Source organism: Chelonia mydas, chromosome 6 (genome assembly GCF_015237465.2).
Source record: "Chelonia mydas isolate rCheMyd1 chromosome 6, rCheMyd1.pri.v2, whole genome shotgun sequence".
NCBI classification, from domain to species: Eukaryota; Metazoa; Chordata; order Testudines; family Cheloniidae; genus Chelonia; species Chelonia mydas.
The window spans coordinates 74064892-74080370 of NC_051246.2; the positions used below are offsets into that span (position 1 = coordinate 74064892).

The 15479-nt window shown below is 47.1% G+C and overlaps 1 protein-coding gene across 3 annotated transcripts in view; it reads left to right on the plus strand.

Annotated features, from left to right (window-relative positions):
* CCDC9B (coiled-coil domain containing 9B) overlaps window positions 1-15479 on the plus strand; it is a 162888-nt gene that overhangs the window by 44540 nt on the left and 102869 nt on the right. The window contains exon 1 of one of the 3 annotated variants that reach the window (XM_037900486.2): window positions 9141-9241. The exons of 1 other annotated variant lie outside the window; for it this stretch is intronic. In XM_037900486.2, coding sequence (XP_037756414.1) covers window positions 9155-9241 — 87 coding nt within the window. In that variant the 5' untranslated portion in view covers window positions 9141-9154. Of the gene's footprint in view, window positions 1-9140; window positions 9242-14286; window positions 14522-15479 lie in introns of those variants that run through there. One more of the 3 variants, XM_027831533.3, reaches the window with a different exon arrangement.

The window sequence follows — 15479 nt, forward strand, 5'->3', positions numbered from 1 at the left end:
TGGACTGGGCCTTTGGGGGGCACAGAGCCTTAGATCTGCATTTGTGTGTGATAATTGCACCAACTTCTGTTTAGAATATCTAGAAATAATATCTCACTTGAAAAGAATGAGCCTGATTCTTGCCTCATGCTAAGGTAACTGCAATGACCAGTATAAATGAGAGGAGAATCCAGCTCAGTGTGTCTGAAATCCTAATGTTCACTGGGAAAGGGAGGGAGAGGGGTGTTTTCACCAGTGACAGAGAGCAGGATTTTTAAATAAGCCCCATGATTCATGATTTCCATTCTGCTGCTTTGCAAGTAATCTGCACTTTCATGAGGTCTCTGCCAGTTGAACATAGTCTTCAGGCCAGCTGGGCAACAGATTTCTGTAGCATTTCAAGCTGAACATCCATCCAACCTTCCTGCCCTGCCCCAAGAATTAATTAAATATTAAAGAACGAACCAATTCAGCAATAATCACCAGTCTCAATATCCCTTTCATCTCCTTCTTTCACAAGCATCTCCATGCTTTCTTCTAGGCCAGTTGCTGTGCTTGGAAGGCCTTTTCTGTACCTATTCCCCAAGCCAGCTCCCTCAGCTCACCCAAATCCCTCCTGAAGGGCACAGCCAGGTATGAGATATCTGAGTGCAAACTGAATCAATCCAGTGTAAATCCAGAGTGACACCACTGAAGTTAATGGAGTGTCTTCATTCCAGATTTATGCCAATGTAACTGAGATCAGAATCTGCTCCCTTAGATTTGCTGCAATGCCATGAGGGAATAATTCCAAATTACAAGGGTGAAGATAAATTGTTCAAGTGAGGCTGCTTGGGGAGATGGATGGCTCAGGGGGCAGGAAAAAAGATACAGAGCTTGTCACCTCTAGATCCTTTTTTTGAACCTAGACCAGGCAGTAATAACAACTGATAGTTGTTCCCATCTGAACAGCCCTGTGGTGGCTTGTGTGAAATGAGCTGGTCTCTTTCCAGTTTCCTGTGGACAAGTAACCATGGCACAAAACCACTACCATGACTGGCACTAATAGGCAATCGAGGCAGAAATGCTGAGTTGTAGGCAATGGTGTGTGAGCTATTTTCTCCCTCCTATGTCAGGGCTCAGGGCATTCGGTAGGTGGGAAGCTTCCGTTGCTGCTACCTGCGCTGTACATTGCCTGTGTGCAGAGGTCAGTCACGCAGGCTGTCAACCCGAGTGCTATTTACACAAAAGAGAGAAAGAACCTCCCTTGGCAGGTGCCCCATCTGGTGAGTCCAGACGAACTTATCAGTGCGGAGTCCTTCTGACAGCTGGGTATTGAGCTATGTGCTTTATATGAGGGCTTGGCTATTGCATGAGATTGCTCCATATGCATTTGGCCCTGCTGCGCACATCTGGAAGTCTGACAAGTCAAGAGATCTGTGCTATTAGCAATTCTTGATAAACGCTCCATTGCAACATGTTACCACAATCACACATTTCAATAGACATGAGACACGTCAGCACAGGGATCAGCTGAGATGCAAAAGAGCAGATGCAAGAGTTAGTGCACTCAATCAAACATGGGGGCAAATCCAGTCCCCAAGAAGCTGGACACTGGGGGGATTCACAGGGAAGTGAAGGGTAGGAGGTAGAATCCTCCCAAACGGGCACACAGCTTCTGTGCAGAGACTAAGGCCTTGTCTACACTAGGGATTTGCTCCTGGTGTGGACTGGTGTAGCTGCACCCATGCAAGTGCCTACTGTAAACAGGCAACACCGTAATAAGCTGTGATCTTCAGTGTTTTCAGACAGGGGTGAGCTGCTCTGGTACAAAACCCTGCTTTGCCTCTTTGCACTAGGGGTTTGCACCACTAATGCAGCTACACTATGGCTAGCCACTGATGGCTGCAAACCCCAGCATAGGCAAGACCTAACCTAGTTTAACACAATGCCTGTGACAGCCTTCATTGCTGCCAGTGTGCTCCTTCTAGCCCCACCCCAGTATCCCTGGAGACTCTGCCATGGACAGCTTCTGTTCTATGAGAAGCAATTCCCTTTCATTTTGTCACACTACCTAGGAGCCACTACAAATAGATGGACAAGAATGGTGAAATGCACTTTTTAATTATTTTATAATTTGTCTCAGTATTATCCATCAGAGAGCCAAGCTCAGTAGTGGTATGATTAAGTCAATATTAAATTGTTTAGTGAGATAAAATAAAGTTCACTCTGGGTCAAAGACTACGTGGCAGACTGATGTTATGGCAAGCTGATCATAATGGCAATACACGTGATGGGGAAATAGCTCGTCATTCGTAACATTGCATGTGATGCTCCCTAGAGTATTTTGCAGAATATTGTCAGAGACTGGCATCCCCATATATATATTAAAATATTAGTATGAAGTAAACTAAAAACTGCTAAGATGGTAGGGTTCCCATATCCTGAGCTATGTGGACTTGTGATGAGTGGGCACAAGTGCCCACCAGGTGATGATTGGGGCTGCTAGGTATGTGGGTTACACTTACAGAGTCCTCCCCCCATTTGTGGCACACCAGGGATTCTCCAAACAAAAACAGAAACAAAAAGGTTCTTTTCCCTCCCAGGCAGAGGAAGAACAAATGTAAAAGACAAACATGGTCAGTCTCTTAGGCAGTTTTTTGGTAACCTTAATGGGGTTCAGCTTGTCTGCAGGTTCTAGTGTATTTGATCTGGTTTAGGTTCTGCCTCCACCCCTCCCTTTTGGCCACCTGGTCCATACAGTCTCAGGGGCAGCAGGTCTGCAACTGTCTTCCACTTTGTTGAATTGTCCCTGTAGCCAGCAGTCTCCGAGGTACAGCAGCCTTCCCCCTAACCACCACACCTTTCTGGCTTTTTCCTTTTCAAACTTCCTCCTTCCAGGCAGAGCAAGCCTTACAGGTATGTCTGGTTAGTGCTGACTGAGCCCATAAGGGATCAGCCTCCTCTCTTCTAGAGTGTGGGTGGACTGTAATGGAAACTTAAACAGCCCAGGGCTTAATGACCTATGTTTATAAATTGCAGAGTAGGTTTAGTGACAGTGTCACAAAAAGGCATTCTGTGAGGGGGAAAAGGAGTTTTGTGCCCTGTTTGAGTTTGTTTTTGTAAGAGCATGACTCACTACCAGAATGCACCTCTATGGCTGGGCAAGGTATTGCAAAGCCTTCCCCTCAGTACCTCCAAACAGCCATGTAGGCCTGCTGATTGTCCACCTGTTCTTGTGACTCGGCCCTTCCGGCATAAGTCAACAGACCAACAAACAATAGTCTGACAATTTCACATTGGAACTCCAGCCTCACTCCAGACATGCTAGTCCCTACCCCTTGGGTCAGGGGGTCTCAACAGTCCTTACTCCTTGGATCAGGGGATTTCCAAGCCATCTTCCTCGCCAGGCCAGGGGGGAGCCCAGGCCTTCCCTCTCCTCTGAGTTCCAGTCCAGGACCCCTTTAATAGGCAACCCAGACCAGTAAATGCAGACCCCTTGCTGCCTTCCTGGACCACTGCCTACTTTCACTGGTTTTAGCCTTTCCCACAGCCTCTTGCCCAGCTTGTATATCAGCATCACAGTCTCTAAGCCTCTCTCCCAGGCTCACTGCAGAGCGTCTTAGCTCTCTCCACTGCCCAGCTGGTTCTGCTACAGGAGAGTTTTCTCTACTGCCCTCACAGGGCAGTCCCTGGCCCAGCAGGAGCCTCCCTGATCCCCACAGGCCTCTCCACCAGCATGGAGAATCCTGGGCCAATTCAATTCCTCCAGCTTTCCTTCCCCACTTCCTGAGGCTCCCAGTTACAGATGTACCAATAACATGAGAATTGGAATTGGAGTCAAGGACCCATATGCCCTGGATGGACTGTTATTGATAGGACACCAGTGGAAAAAGAGAATGTGAGGAGTAGGCAGCGCTCAGGGTTGAATACAGTTCCACTTGTTCAGCTTAATCTGCGTTCATCTGCGCTCTGTGCTAATGAAACAGTACCTTCCTTCAGGGAGGTTCTGTCCCCCAGCAGCCCAACTCAGCTCCCTGGCTCCAGCCAGCCTTCGTTCTCAGAGTGAGAGCCAGAAATCTACTGTCCTTCCCCAGCCAGTCCTCACCTAAGCCAGATTCAGTCCTTTTAGCTCCTCCCTCCAGCCTTGACACCTACTGCAGGCAACAGGGCAGGGCTGATTGCACCCACAGCCTGTCATTAACCCAGTGTGGGATTTCTACACCCCATCACATTTTTCTTTTGTTCTCCTTAATGTGTAAAGAAAGCAGGAAAGGCTGGTTGTTTTGTCTTTATTGTTCATGAGGTGGGGGGTGGGGGGAGAGAATGTTTGTGTTTTGCAGAAATATCAAGCATGTTAAGTCTGGCCTTCCCTAGTTGTACCAGAAGACTCATTGGAGATCAGAGAGATGTGAGCTTTCTCAGCCTTGACCTGAAGGGCCCGGAATGTTGAATCTGTAACAAAGATATTTTTTCTCTCAAGTTTTTGAATTGAATAAGTATGAACCGAAACAAGGAACACAGAGTTTAAATAGTCCACATAAATACTTCCCCTCTTAGTTAACTAGGCTTCACTGGCATGGTTATTGCCGATGTCACAATCTTATCAGTTCTCCAGAAACCATAGAGTTTCCCAGGCAAGACCTAAATTTCTAATGTAAAATACAAGTAAAAATGAAACCCACTGAAATGAACAAAACCAGACAATCTTTCAGCCCTTCTGGGTTCAAATCTATTTTCTTTATTTCCTTTGCATGCCTTTTCTTTTTGAACATTTATTCCCTTTGCCTGTTTTATCTGGAGCCCTGGCAGAAATGGACAAACCCCAGGTCTAAGGACTGTGTTTAAAAAACTAGAAAACACCCACCCACACATGTAAGCATGTTACTGCTGTGCACTGAGGAGCTGGATTGCTGTCATTATTATAATAGCTGAGCTGATAATTGTTGAATGAGGTGACAGTACTCATTTCAACTACTGGAGAATGTGAGCATTGTGGAATTAGTTGCTAATTGCTTAAATGGCTTCCAGACTGTAAAAATACCTTTATTTTAGACCCAGAAGTGAATGTAGATGGTGTGTCATAATTGGTTATTGTTGTAAATCTCTAGTTGGCATTTCTACCAGTAAATGGTGCAATTGAGCATTGTCCATTGATAAAAGTATATCAAAGGGGGAGCTGTCATTTTAAGAGGTGTGCTGGAGGTTGCACTTGAGTGGAATATTGGGTGGAGTTTAGTGCAGTCTCAGTTTTGGATGTTCCAGTCTGGGTGTGTGTGATACAGTAAAACAGCAGAGAGCTTCCTCTGGAAAATATTCTAAACAGGGCAGAATTTAGATTAATGAAAATATTTTTGAACAAAAGTAGGCCTCCTCTTGAAGGAGCAGGTCTTTTCCAACTCTAATTCCTACGATTCCATGAGTCAATGGATAACGGGGGCAAGGTGTTCTGGATTTTCTGTAAAAATCCTTTGAAGATTTTCTGGCTCATGGGTATACACAAGAAAATCACTCTGAGGAACGCATTATCAATACCACCAGGGCCCAATTCTTCATCACATTGCTGCTCTTGTGAGCCACTGGGAATGGCAGAACTGGTCACCAGTGACTCCTCCCAGCATCAGACGCTTCCCCAGACAGCGCAGAGTCAGGCAGGCCCCGCAGGGCTGGGAAAAGGGGAAGCACAAAGACAGCTTAATGCCACCTTCATTCACTACTTCCATTTCTGGGCCAAGTGTAGCTGAGTCGGAACAGAGAGTCTAGTCCCTAGTTTAGATTCGCTATGGAATGCTTGTTACCAGCTGATGATTAAAAAGTGGTCATTCAGGAAGTGGAAGCCAGGCATGGTGGGGGATTGGAGTCAGGAAAAGAGGAGATGTTAAAGTAAGAAGCTTTTAAGGAGCTTCACAGAATGGAACAGAAAAAGGATGGAGAATTTCAAGCTAAAGCTGTGTGTATAGACCCTGCACTGGTGAAGAAGGGCTTAAAGAGCTGCTGTGGGCAAGGTTGGCCCCATCCCTCCACACTTGTCAATCACGTCAAGGGTGGAATAAGGACATAAAAACACGCAGTTTCCAGCAGTTCGTGATCAGCTCTGGGAGAGAGCAGATAGTGGCTCTACAGCTCCCAAAGAAGATTCCGCTTCAGGGGAGCTGCCCTCAGGAAGGCTATTTACCATCCGTCCCTGTGCTTACAATTAGACAATGACTCTGCTATGGTAGCTGGGTAGGACAAGTTTGGCAAACCCTGAGGCAAGCTGTTTAAGTGGTTGATGCTGCTTCCCTCTACCCTTTCAGGGTTAGACAATCTGAGGACAGGCCTAAGGGACTAGGGGAGTGGGAGCCAAAAGCTCCATCCCATCAACCCCCAAAAAGACTATCTAACATAATTTGTGTCACAAAGACTCTAACTTAGGCAGATGGGGGATGCCCTGAGGACTTTTCAGTGCCCATCCAGTAGGAGGTGCCCCTCAACAGCCTGTGAATTGTGACACTGTGTTAGTATAGGGAAGAGTTGATAAAGGAGAACTAATAATGCATCTGTATGTGGGAAATAGAAAGGGTTATATAGTTTGAAGTCAATATAGTAAAGATTTACGCTCCCTTCAGTTAGTCTTCTTTGCATGAGCTAGAGAGAGGGGAATTTGTGGGAGGCTATGTAACTTGCTGTCAAATTTGGAACAGGGTCAGGGCTTGTTTACACAAGGGATTTAATCTGCGTTAAGTCAAATTAATCTGTTTTGAAAAAGCTTGCATACACACAAGGCAATCCATTACAGCACACTAACTGCATTTATCGCAAACTCTGGAGTCCTCTTGCAAAGTGGACTAAGTTTGCCGTGAATCAAATTAGTTTGGTTTATTGTTTGTGTGCACACAATGTTGCTGTGCATCACTTTGGTATGCCTCCAATGGCCATCCCATGCTGCTTTGAAGACAATAATTACTGACCTGTCTGTTTACCTGTGTGCCCTCTCTCACCATGGTATCAAGTTGCCAGGACATCCCCTCCTCTATTTAAAAACTGGTGTGGGAACAGATTTTGCCCATGTGTTCAGGGATTTCAGTGTGTCGGCACTGCTGCGATAGTACTCCAGAAGCCCCACAACATGTCTCGTGCAGCCACGTGAAGCTGTGCATCACCATCTGGGTGAAGCACTGGTGCAAGAAGCTCTTGTAGCCAGCCATGGGAATAAAGATCTCTTTATGAACATTGCAAACATCCAAGAGGATGTCATGACCAGGACACCAAATAATGCTGGATAAAAAGCAAGCAGCTCAGGAGGACCTATATTAAAACCAGGGATGAGAGGAAAAATTCAGCAGGGGACAAGTAACCTGTCCATTTTTTGAGGAACTGAACTGGATTTTGCACCACTACACAACCACCCAGCCCTGAAAGACTGTGGAACCACCTGCCTGCTCCCCACCTCCTCCCAAGGCTCATTGGAGGATGAGCATGAGGAAACCAGCAAAAAGCTGTCCCCTGAGAGCCAAGATCTCTTTGGGACTCAGGCCCCTGACACTGGCCAGGTAGAAAGCCAACATAATTTCTGCCCGTCAACAACGGAGCGCGAGCCCCCGCCAGAAACCCAGGCCAGGATCCAAGAGGCAGATTCTCTGGAGGGAACTTTGGCAGGTAAGTGCCTATCTTTACAATTAATTATTATTGTGCTGTACTGCCATGCTAGCTTCTGTTACGGCCACATCCATTTTAGGCAGATAAGAGCTAGGAGCCTTTCTGAGTCTCCAGCCCCCACCTCCTTTGGCCCATGCTATCTACTCACGCCCGCCACCCCCATACACATTTCCAAGCTGGCAACTGCTCCGCCTGAGTGATAGGCCTCTGTCACATGCTAGAGCCCTTACCATGGACTGTTTGCAGGCCCATGCCACAGAGGGCAAATGCCCATCTACCTTTCTCCTCCCCTCATCTCTCCTGCCTAACAAACCCCTTCCCTCTCCGCAGCCCCTGTTGGCCATCTCAAAAAGGCACCTGGCAACATGGTAGAGCCACTGCCTCCATCCCACCTCGCCCCCCTCCTGCAGCAGATTCAAATAATGAAAACATTCATTTGTGCAAAATTCAACAGTTTATGGAGATAGCGGTTACAGGAAAAGACGTTGAGTTAGTATTCTCAGTGGACATGAGGACACATGGACATTACAGGCCTATAAAGGTACAAAAAGTACTGCTCCCCGTTACTGCCCTGTAACAAGCATTCTGACAGGAAAAGACATGACAGTCATTGCCAAAACCTATCTGTTTTGCTCTGCGCTTTCTCCACGTCTGCAGGGGAGATAAAGCAGAATCTAAGACACAGACATTTCTCCATTTTTGTCTGGATATTATGGCATATAGACACATGGTGATGCCCCCCTGTATAGCTCGCAGCTCCCTTCCATTCCTGCAGCACTCCTGGAGGGACCATCTTGGTGAATAACTTCACAGCGTATCTTGCTGGTCTGCCCTTTGCCTTTTTGAATAAAGCCATGCTCTGCTTCCTAGTCACCCACCTCAGTGTAACATCATCAAGAGTTAGGACAGCCTAGAGGGGGTTACTACCCAGCTCTCCCCTATGTGTGCCCCTTTGACCCCCCCCCCCCCCCCCCCGCCCAGTCTCCAAGGCACCATGGCAAAACCAACAGCATGTACTGCACAGACAAAAACCCCAGTGTGCACACCACTTACTAATTCTGAGATTCCCCCAAGACTGGGAAGAATTTCAGGGAAGTAGAATCACAAATGCATATAAAAATGCTATCATAGCCTATCTGAAATATGAACAATAACTGACTGTGTTTTTTCATACTCCCACAGCCGCAACAGCCAGGCCCTCAAGGACAGGGCCTCTATCAACAAGAGGAGATTCAGCAGTGGAGGAAGCGGGATGAGGAAAATGAAAAAGAGGAGTTTACCGTGTGGTAGATGCTAGGGACCGACTCCTGGATAAGCTACACACTGTGCAGGACCATTTCTGGGCTCAGAAAAGCAGCATGGATCGGTGGGAAAGGATTGTTCTGCAGACCTCGGATGACCAGCAGTGGCGAGAGAATTTCAGACTGAGGAAGGCAACCTTTTCTGAGATCTGTGCTGAACTGACCCTGGAGCTGCAGCAGCAGTGTACCAACATGCAGCACTCCATGTCCATGGACAAGTGGGTCGCCATTGTCATCTGGAAGTTGGCCACCCTTGCATGCTATTGGTTGTAGCCAGCCAATCTGGTGTAGGGAGATCAACTGTTGGAGCTATTGTCATGCAGGTGTGTCATGACATCGAAAAGGTACTGTGATACTGGGTTAAAAAGCTTAACAGGAGATTATTGATGGTTTTGCAAGCATGGGGTTTTCAAACTGTACTGGGCATGTGTCTATAATTTGCCCCTTCCCTAAGTCACAGAATTTATAAACAGAAAGGGGTATTTCTCCACGGTGCTCCAAGGGCTGGTTGACAACTATGGCAAGTTTATGGACATAAATTCAGGGTAGCCTGGAAGGGTCCACAATGCTAGGATCGTTTGGGACTCAGTTCTGGTTACATTCATGGAGAAAGGACTGTTTGCCCCAATGATCACTCCAGACATTAAAGGTGTGGAGGTTGCTCCGATTATCCTGGGAGACCTGGCTTATCTTCTGCTTCCCTGGTTAATGAAGCCATTCACAGGCTGGTTGGACAGAAGGAAGGCCATTTTTAGCTACCAACTCAGCAATTGCACAATGATAGTGGAGTGTGCATTTGGCTGTTAGAAAGGAAGGTGATGCTGTTTATGGAATAGGTTGCAAACAGCAGAAAAAAAACCTCATTCCAACTATTATAGCTGCCTTCTGCACAATATTTGTGAGAGTAAGGGAGAAAGCCCAAATTGCTGGGTGGGAGGCTGAGGGGCAGACACATGCTCAGATGTTCAAGCAGCCAGCATCGCATCCCACAGAAAATGGAAACAGCCAGGACAATATTGCCAGGGATGCCTATTGTTCTGATTTGGAGTCTCAGGCCTGAAAATGTGCAGCTGTCCATCCAGTGTTAACCTAGGGCGGGGGATGAGGCTGGGATGGAATGTGAACTGGGCACTCTGGTTTCTGGGTGGTGGAAGTGGAACATTGTGGTAATGTTTCATTTACCGTGTGTCTCTGCCGACATATTTTTGTGAAACCCTATGATTTATTTCACTTTTAAAGGTTTTCTGTGTTTAATGCAGTGCTGACTCATTAGGAATGAATTTTTATCATTTTGTTATTAAACAGCAATTATGTAACAAACAAAAAAGAGTTTCAACTGAACGAATAACAAAACAATTTTTAGCATGAAACAATACATTTTAAAAAGAATCTATTAACTAACAATGGTAAAGAAACCTTTAATTAAAACAACAGTGAAGCCACGACTGAAAGTGCAACAGTGCAGAACAAAAGTGTAGGGGGACTCTGCCCCTTCTTGTTTGTGGGTACTTCTGGGGTTGAGTCGTGTGGCTTGAAGTTACATGCGGTGTTGGAAGGCTCAAAAGAGCTGGGCTCCCAGGTGCAACTGTTCCCTGTGCCCAGAGGTTGGCTCTGTGAAGGGAGTGGCACCTGGGAGTATTGCTGTGGGGGTACAGCAGGGAGGAGTTGCTGGTATTTTCAGTAGCCTTTATTGCCCAAGGTCTGAAGAACTGGCTGGGTCCTGGCTGACAGGACGGCAGTGCCTGCTGCCCTATCAACAGCATGCTTTGCAGCAGAGCGTTTTGGCTTAGTATTGCACCCATGAGTTGCCTCTACATCTGCCTGTCTCTTTCCATGCTCTCTTTGGTCATGGTGATGCTTTCCCTGGCAACCGCCATGCTCTCCTTGGCCATGCCACGTTCTCTTGGGAGAGCTTCCTGTCTTTTTCCCTCTCCATCCGACAATACTGCCTTTCCCTCTGCCGCCACCACGTCATCTGCTTGCATGGGTGTAGTTTGGAGGGGCAGGAGGGCATTGCCCCCACAAACTGAAAGCCTCGGGCAGGTGTGGAATTTGCCCCCCCTCCCCCATGTGCGGCCCCATTGGGCTGACTGGAGCCGCCCCCTCCAAATATAGAAGTCAAACTACGCCTGTCTGTTTGGTGGTGCGATGGGTGAAGACCAAAGCCGAATTCAGGCAGTCTCTGTGTATTTGCGGTTGCCAGCATAGCAACCCAGACCATTGTTGGATCCATGCCGGCCAAAAGCAAAGCAAAAATGGCGCTAGCCTGCCCAAAAGGGAAGTACAGGGTGGTGACAGTGCAAGCATGGAATTTTAAAAAAAATTTGAATCTGCCTGGCTTCCCAAAATTCATAATGGAAAACTCCCAGGATGCACACTGCTCAGCACCGAAGCAAAGGAGTCTGGGATACCCTTCAAGAATGCCATGCCCATAGCACACAGCAAGCTGACACTGTGGACACTGAATTTGAATTGAAAGATGGAACCAGGCGCTGTGTGTGTACACTCTTGGTGTGGCTTCCACACTGCATGTTACCTGATGCGCAGCAAAAAGCTTCAGCTTAAATCCCCCATGTAGACAAACCCTTAGTGTTTCTCCAAAAGGGCTGAACACAATTTTTTTTCAATTAGTAAATCAGCCTTATGCACCTGCTAGAGCCTATTGCTGTCTGGGTCAAAATGTTAGCAAGGAAAATACATTGCATGGTTAGAGAAAGGTACTATTTGGCACTAGCAGTTGCAGTATGGTAGTGCCACAACCCTAACTTCCTTCCCTAGCCAGTGCAGTCCCAGACTCTCACACTCAGCTCTCGTCTTCCCCCATGTGTATCTCAGTGCCACCCAGCAACTGAGAGCTCCAGCTGACACAGGAGCTGTTGGAAGCAGCGTTGATGATTCAGCAGGCAGAGTGCTTTGCTGTGGACCAGTACTCCTGCATGGAACTATGGGGGGACCTGACTGCTGAAGGTGCAGACTTAGGGATGCTGGGTCAGACTTTGTGCTGTGTATCCCTGGAGGTGCAGCACAAATGGCACAGCCTGGGAGAGGGGCAAAAATAGTTTAATGCCCCATTGGCACCTGTAGGATTCAGGGCTGTTCTGAGAGCTGGCCCAGCCTCTGGAAAAAGTCAGAGCAGCTCCAGGGACTGCTTTAACTTTCAGTAGCAGCCCACAGACACTGCTCGGCAGTCACTTCCTTTTCCACCCTCAGTCACTTCCCAGCATGCCTGTGCACCAGCGGCTGTGTGACCAACCTACAGCCATCTATGCCAGCCACTCACTGCCCCTTCACTGGGGTGTTCCTCAAGAGCTGGTTAAGCACCTCAGCCACCAGAGAGGGGCCTCAGCAGAGCCCAGAATCAGACCAAAGACATAAAACTGACCTCTTGTCCATTCATGTTCATTAAAGCTCTCCTGACACTTTTGATAAGAGCAGGCGTGTTAACTCAGGTGTCTCGGCCAAATCCCCCTTGGAGAATTAGATTCTGCCTTCTGAAAACATTGTTGCTGTTTCACAAAGACATAAGATTCACTTCCAGACTTAAACAGCTATGTAGAGTTGTTGTGTGCTGTTAAACAGCTGCCACATTTTGCTTTAGAGGTGGCTGCATTTCAGCCCTTGGTGAGGTGAAGGTCCCTGTGAACAGTTTGCAAACTGTTCTGGGGATCCTTTGGGATGAAAGCTTCTATCAAAATGTCTGCAGTTATTAAGGTAGTTCTCTGCGTAAACACAAGCATTTGAGTCATCTTCAGTTTCTCTCATTCAGTCATCTCAGTGTCTTCAGCCAGATGGCTCGCAGGGCACCCATGGCTTCCTGCCTCCTTTCCCCCAACAGTGTCTTGTGCAACCCCTGCAGATCCCTCCATTTGCTCTCCTGCTTCATGAAGCCTCATTTCAAAGGCACCATCCTCCCTGCTGCGGACTGCAGGGGATTCCCTTTCTCATCCATAAGGTTTGCCACTGGGCAATATGAAGCAATCCTTCCCCCAAAGCACTGTCACTAAGTCACTCTGCCAGCTCCACTCTGGCCTGGGCTCTGATCCAAGATAGTTATGATGACTCTGCACAGACTATGAGCCTGATCCAAAGCCCATTGAAATCAATGGTAGTCTTTCCATTGACTTCAATGGGTTTTGGACCATTCTCCAGGTGAGCATAAGACAATAACACACTGTGACCTAATCATGTCTGTGTCTTTGTGATGCAGTGAACCACTCAACAACATGTGTGTGAGGAAGTTGTTGGAGACGAATAGGATGTTAGTGCTGGGGCCTCTCCATCAAAGGACACAAGCACCTTTTGGCTATGACCTGTCATGTGGAGATATTGTGGACACCAAAACAATGCCTGTGTTTCTTTCTCTTGTTAGCCTGCAAGGACTTCAGCCAGGGCAAGATCATTCAGAGGGTGAGAGAGAGGACAGGCTGGCTATGCTAAAGGAGAGCAGAGCAGGACCAGGACAAGAAGCTGAAATAATGTTTTCAGCATAGACAAACAAGAATGGGGATGGGGGGAGACCTCCTAAGTATCGACATGAGGGTGTCTGTAATGGAAGAGTTGGGTCAGAGCACAAATGCACTGTATCCATCCACCTGCTACTGCCAATATGTGAGCTGGGAAGTGGCAAACCTTTTCCATCATTATCACAATGCCTCTGACCTTTTCTCCGTGTTTCCCAGGGAGGTCACTTTGAGGATGCTAATAAACTAAAACAACTATTCCCATCAAGAGAAAATGTGATCAGGAAAGATTCGTGCCTTTGCTCTCCCCTATCTCTTCTATCTTCTTAGTAGCTTATCTTAAGAGGTAGTCAAATTGTTCATTGCTAAGAATATGCCTAGCAAATGTAGGCCTTTTGCTGCTTACAAATCATTTAGGAACCAATCCTGATTTCAGCAAATGTATTAGTTATTTATGACTATTCCCTGGATTGTTTGGATGAACAGTTTTCACCCTGTGGTTTGCTCGAGAACCATTCATCTTAGCTGTTTCCTATTCATTATTCGTGCTGTATGCTTGGCCACATACGCCACATGGTATTGTCTCTGCTACCTGATTAGATGAATGAAACATTTAAACAGGAAAATATCAAAAAGCAAATACAGAATAAGGTGCCTTTGATACAAGTTTTCAGATGAAGGGTCATTCATGCTAGAATTGATGAAACACTCAGGATCCAAGAACATTTTCATGAATACCTGCCAGGATGCCAGTCATCCAAATAGCCACGCAAACCAAATAACATGACCACTGTGAACAGCCGCGGAGTGAAGTCAGGCTGTTTGCAAATCCATTTTTCACTGTTCGCCACGGTTTACACTTTCCCATTTGGGGTTCTGGCATCAGTGAGTTAAAGGAAGTCATGGGGGGGAAGGGGAGTGTTTCTTTTAAAAAAGAGAGTGAGATTGAGAGGAGGACACAGGCACTCAAATACCCTGACTGTGCTTGGTATATTAGGCAGCCCGTGCTCTTGGCTGGGAGCCCAGACAAGGCTTTTGTAATCAAAACATGATCTTGTATGCTGTGCAACCAGTGCTGAGAAAGGCCGTCTGATGACTCTCCTCTTTTAGCTCTGCTTTGGAATCCACCAGGCTTCACCGCCGAGGTCCAAAATGCAGCGATCTGTGAGTGCTGCCTTTGTTGTTACTGGGAGGGGAGTGGGGGGATTCATTTCTCTTTAAAAAAAAGCCAAGAAGTGACTTGCGCTCACTCTCATGTTGTTGTTGTTGTTTTGGGGGGTTGTTTGTTGCCAACAGCTGTGTATCTAAAATGATCTGAGACGCGTGGGAGGGAGGGGAGTGGATTTCATATGCCGGATTTCATGTACCGATCACTGGGGCAGTTTGCCGTCGCTGGCTTAGGATGTTGTTCTTATCTAGAAGGGTGGGAGCATTGGGAGGAAAAAACCCATAAAGCCAGGTAATGCTGGATATTACTCATCCTGGTACTGGGAGTCGGGGGGCTTTCAGCTACAGCTGTCAGATCAGAGGCAGAGAATATTTCTTAGAGAGCTTGTGCACTGGATTTCATAGAAAAATGCTAGTTTAGGGGCCTGTCCCTCTTCCTTTTCCCTTCCCCCACCTTCTCTCTCTCTCTCTCTCTCTCTCTCTCACCATCACTCCCTTCTGAGCTCTCTCACTTCAGAAACAGCTGATTGTGAAAGTCTGCAGGGAAAGATGTGCACAGAAAGATGATTCCTGAGACAAGAGGTGCTCTCAAGCACTGATGAGTTGCATAATGGGGGTGTGTGTTAGGAGTGGGGGGGACAGAATGAGACATTGCCATGTAACTGAAGCACATTGCCTCTTGCTTCCCTTGCCGCCTTTTGTTACATTTTCATTTTTAATAGAAAGAGGTCTTTCTTTACAGTGCTCGCTCTCTGTTTCTGAGGCATCAGGCTCTGCTTTCTGATTCGTAGCACACTGCACACTTGTTCTGCCAAACCCATGTACAACTCCCTGCTCTAGACACTGTGACATACGGGTGCCTTGGTTCTCCGGAAGAGCTTTATTCCGGGTAGGGTGAAGTGTAGCCACTTTTCATCCTAAGTGGCAGCGCAGCCAGCATTCTTTCCAGCAGCTC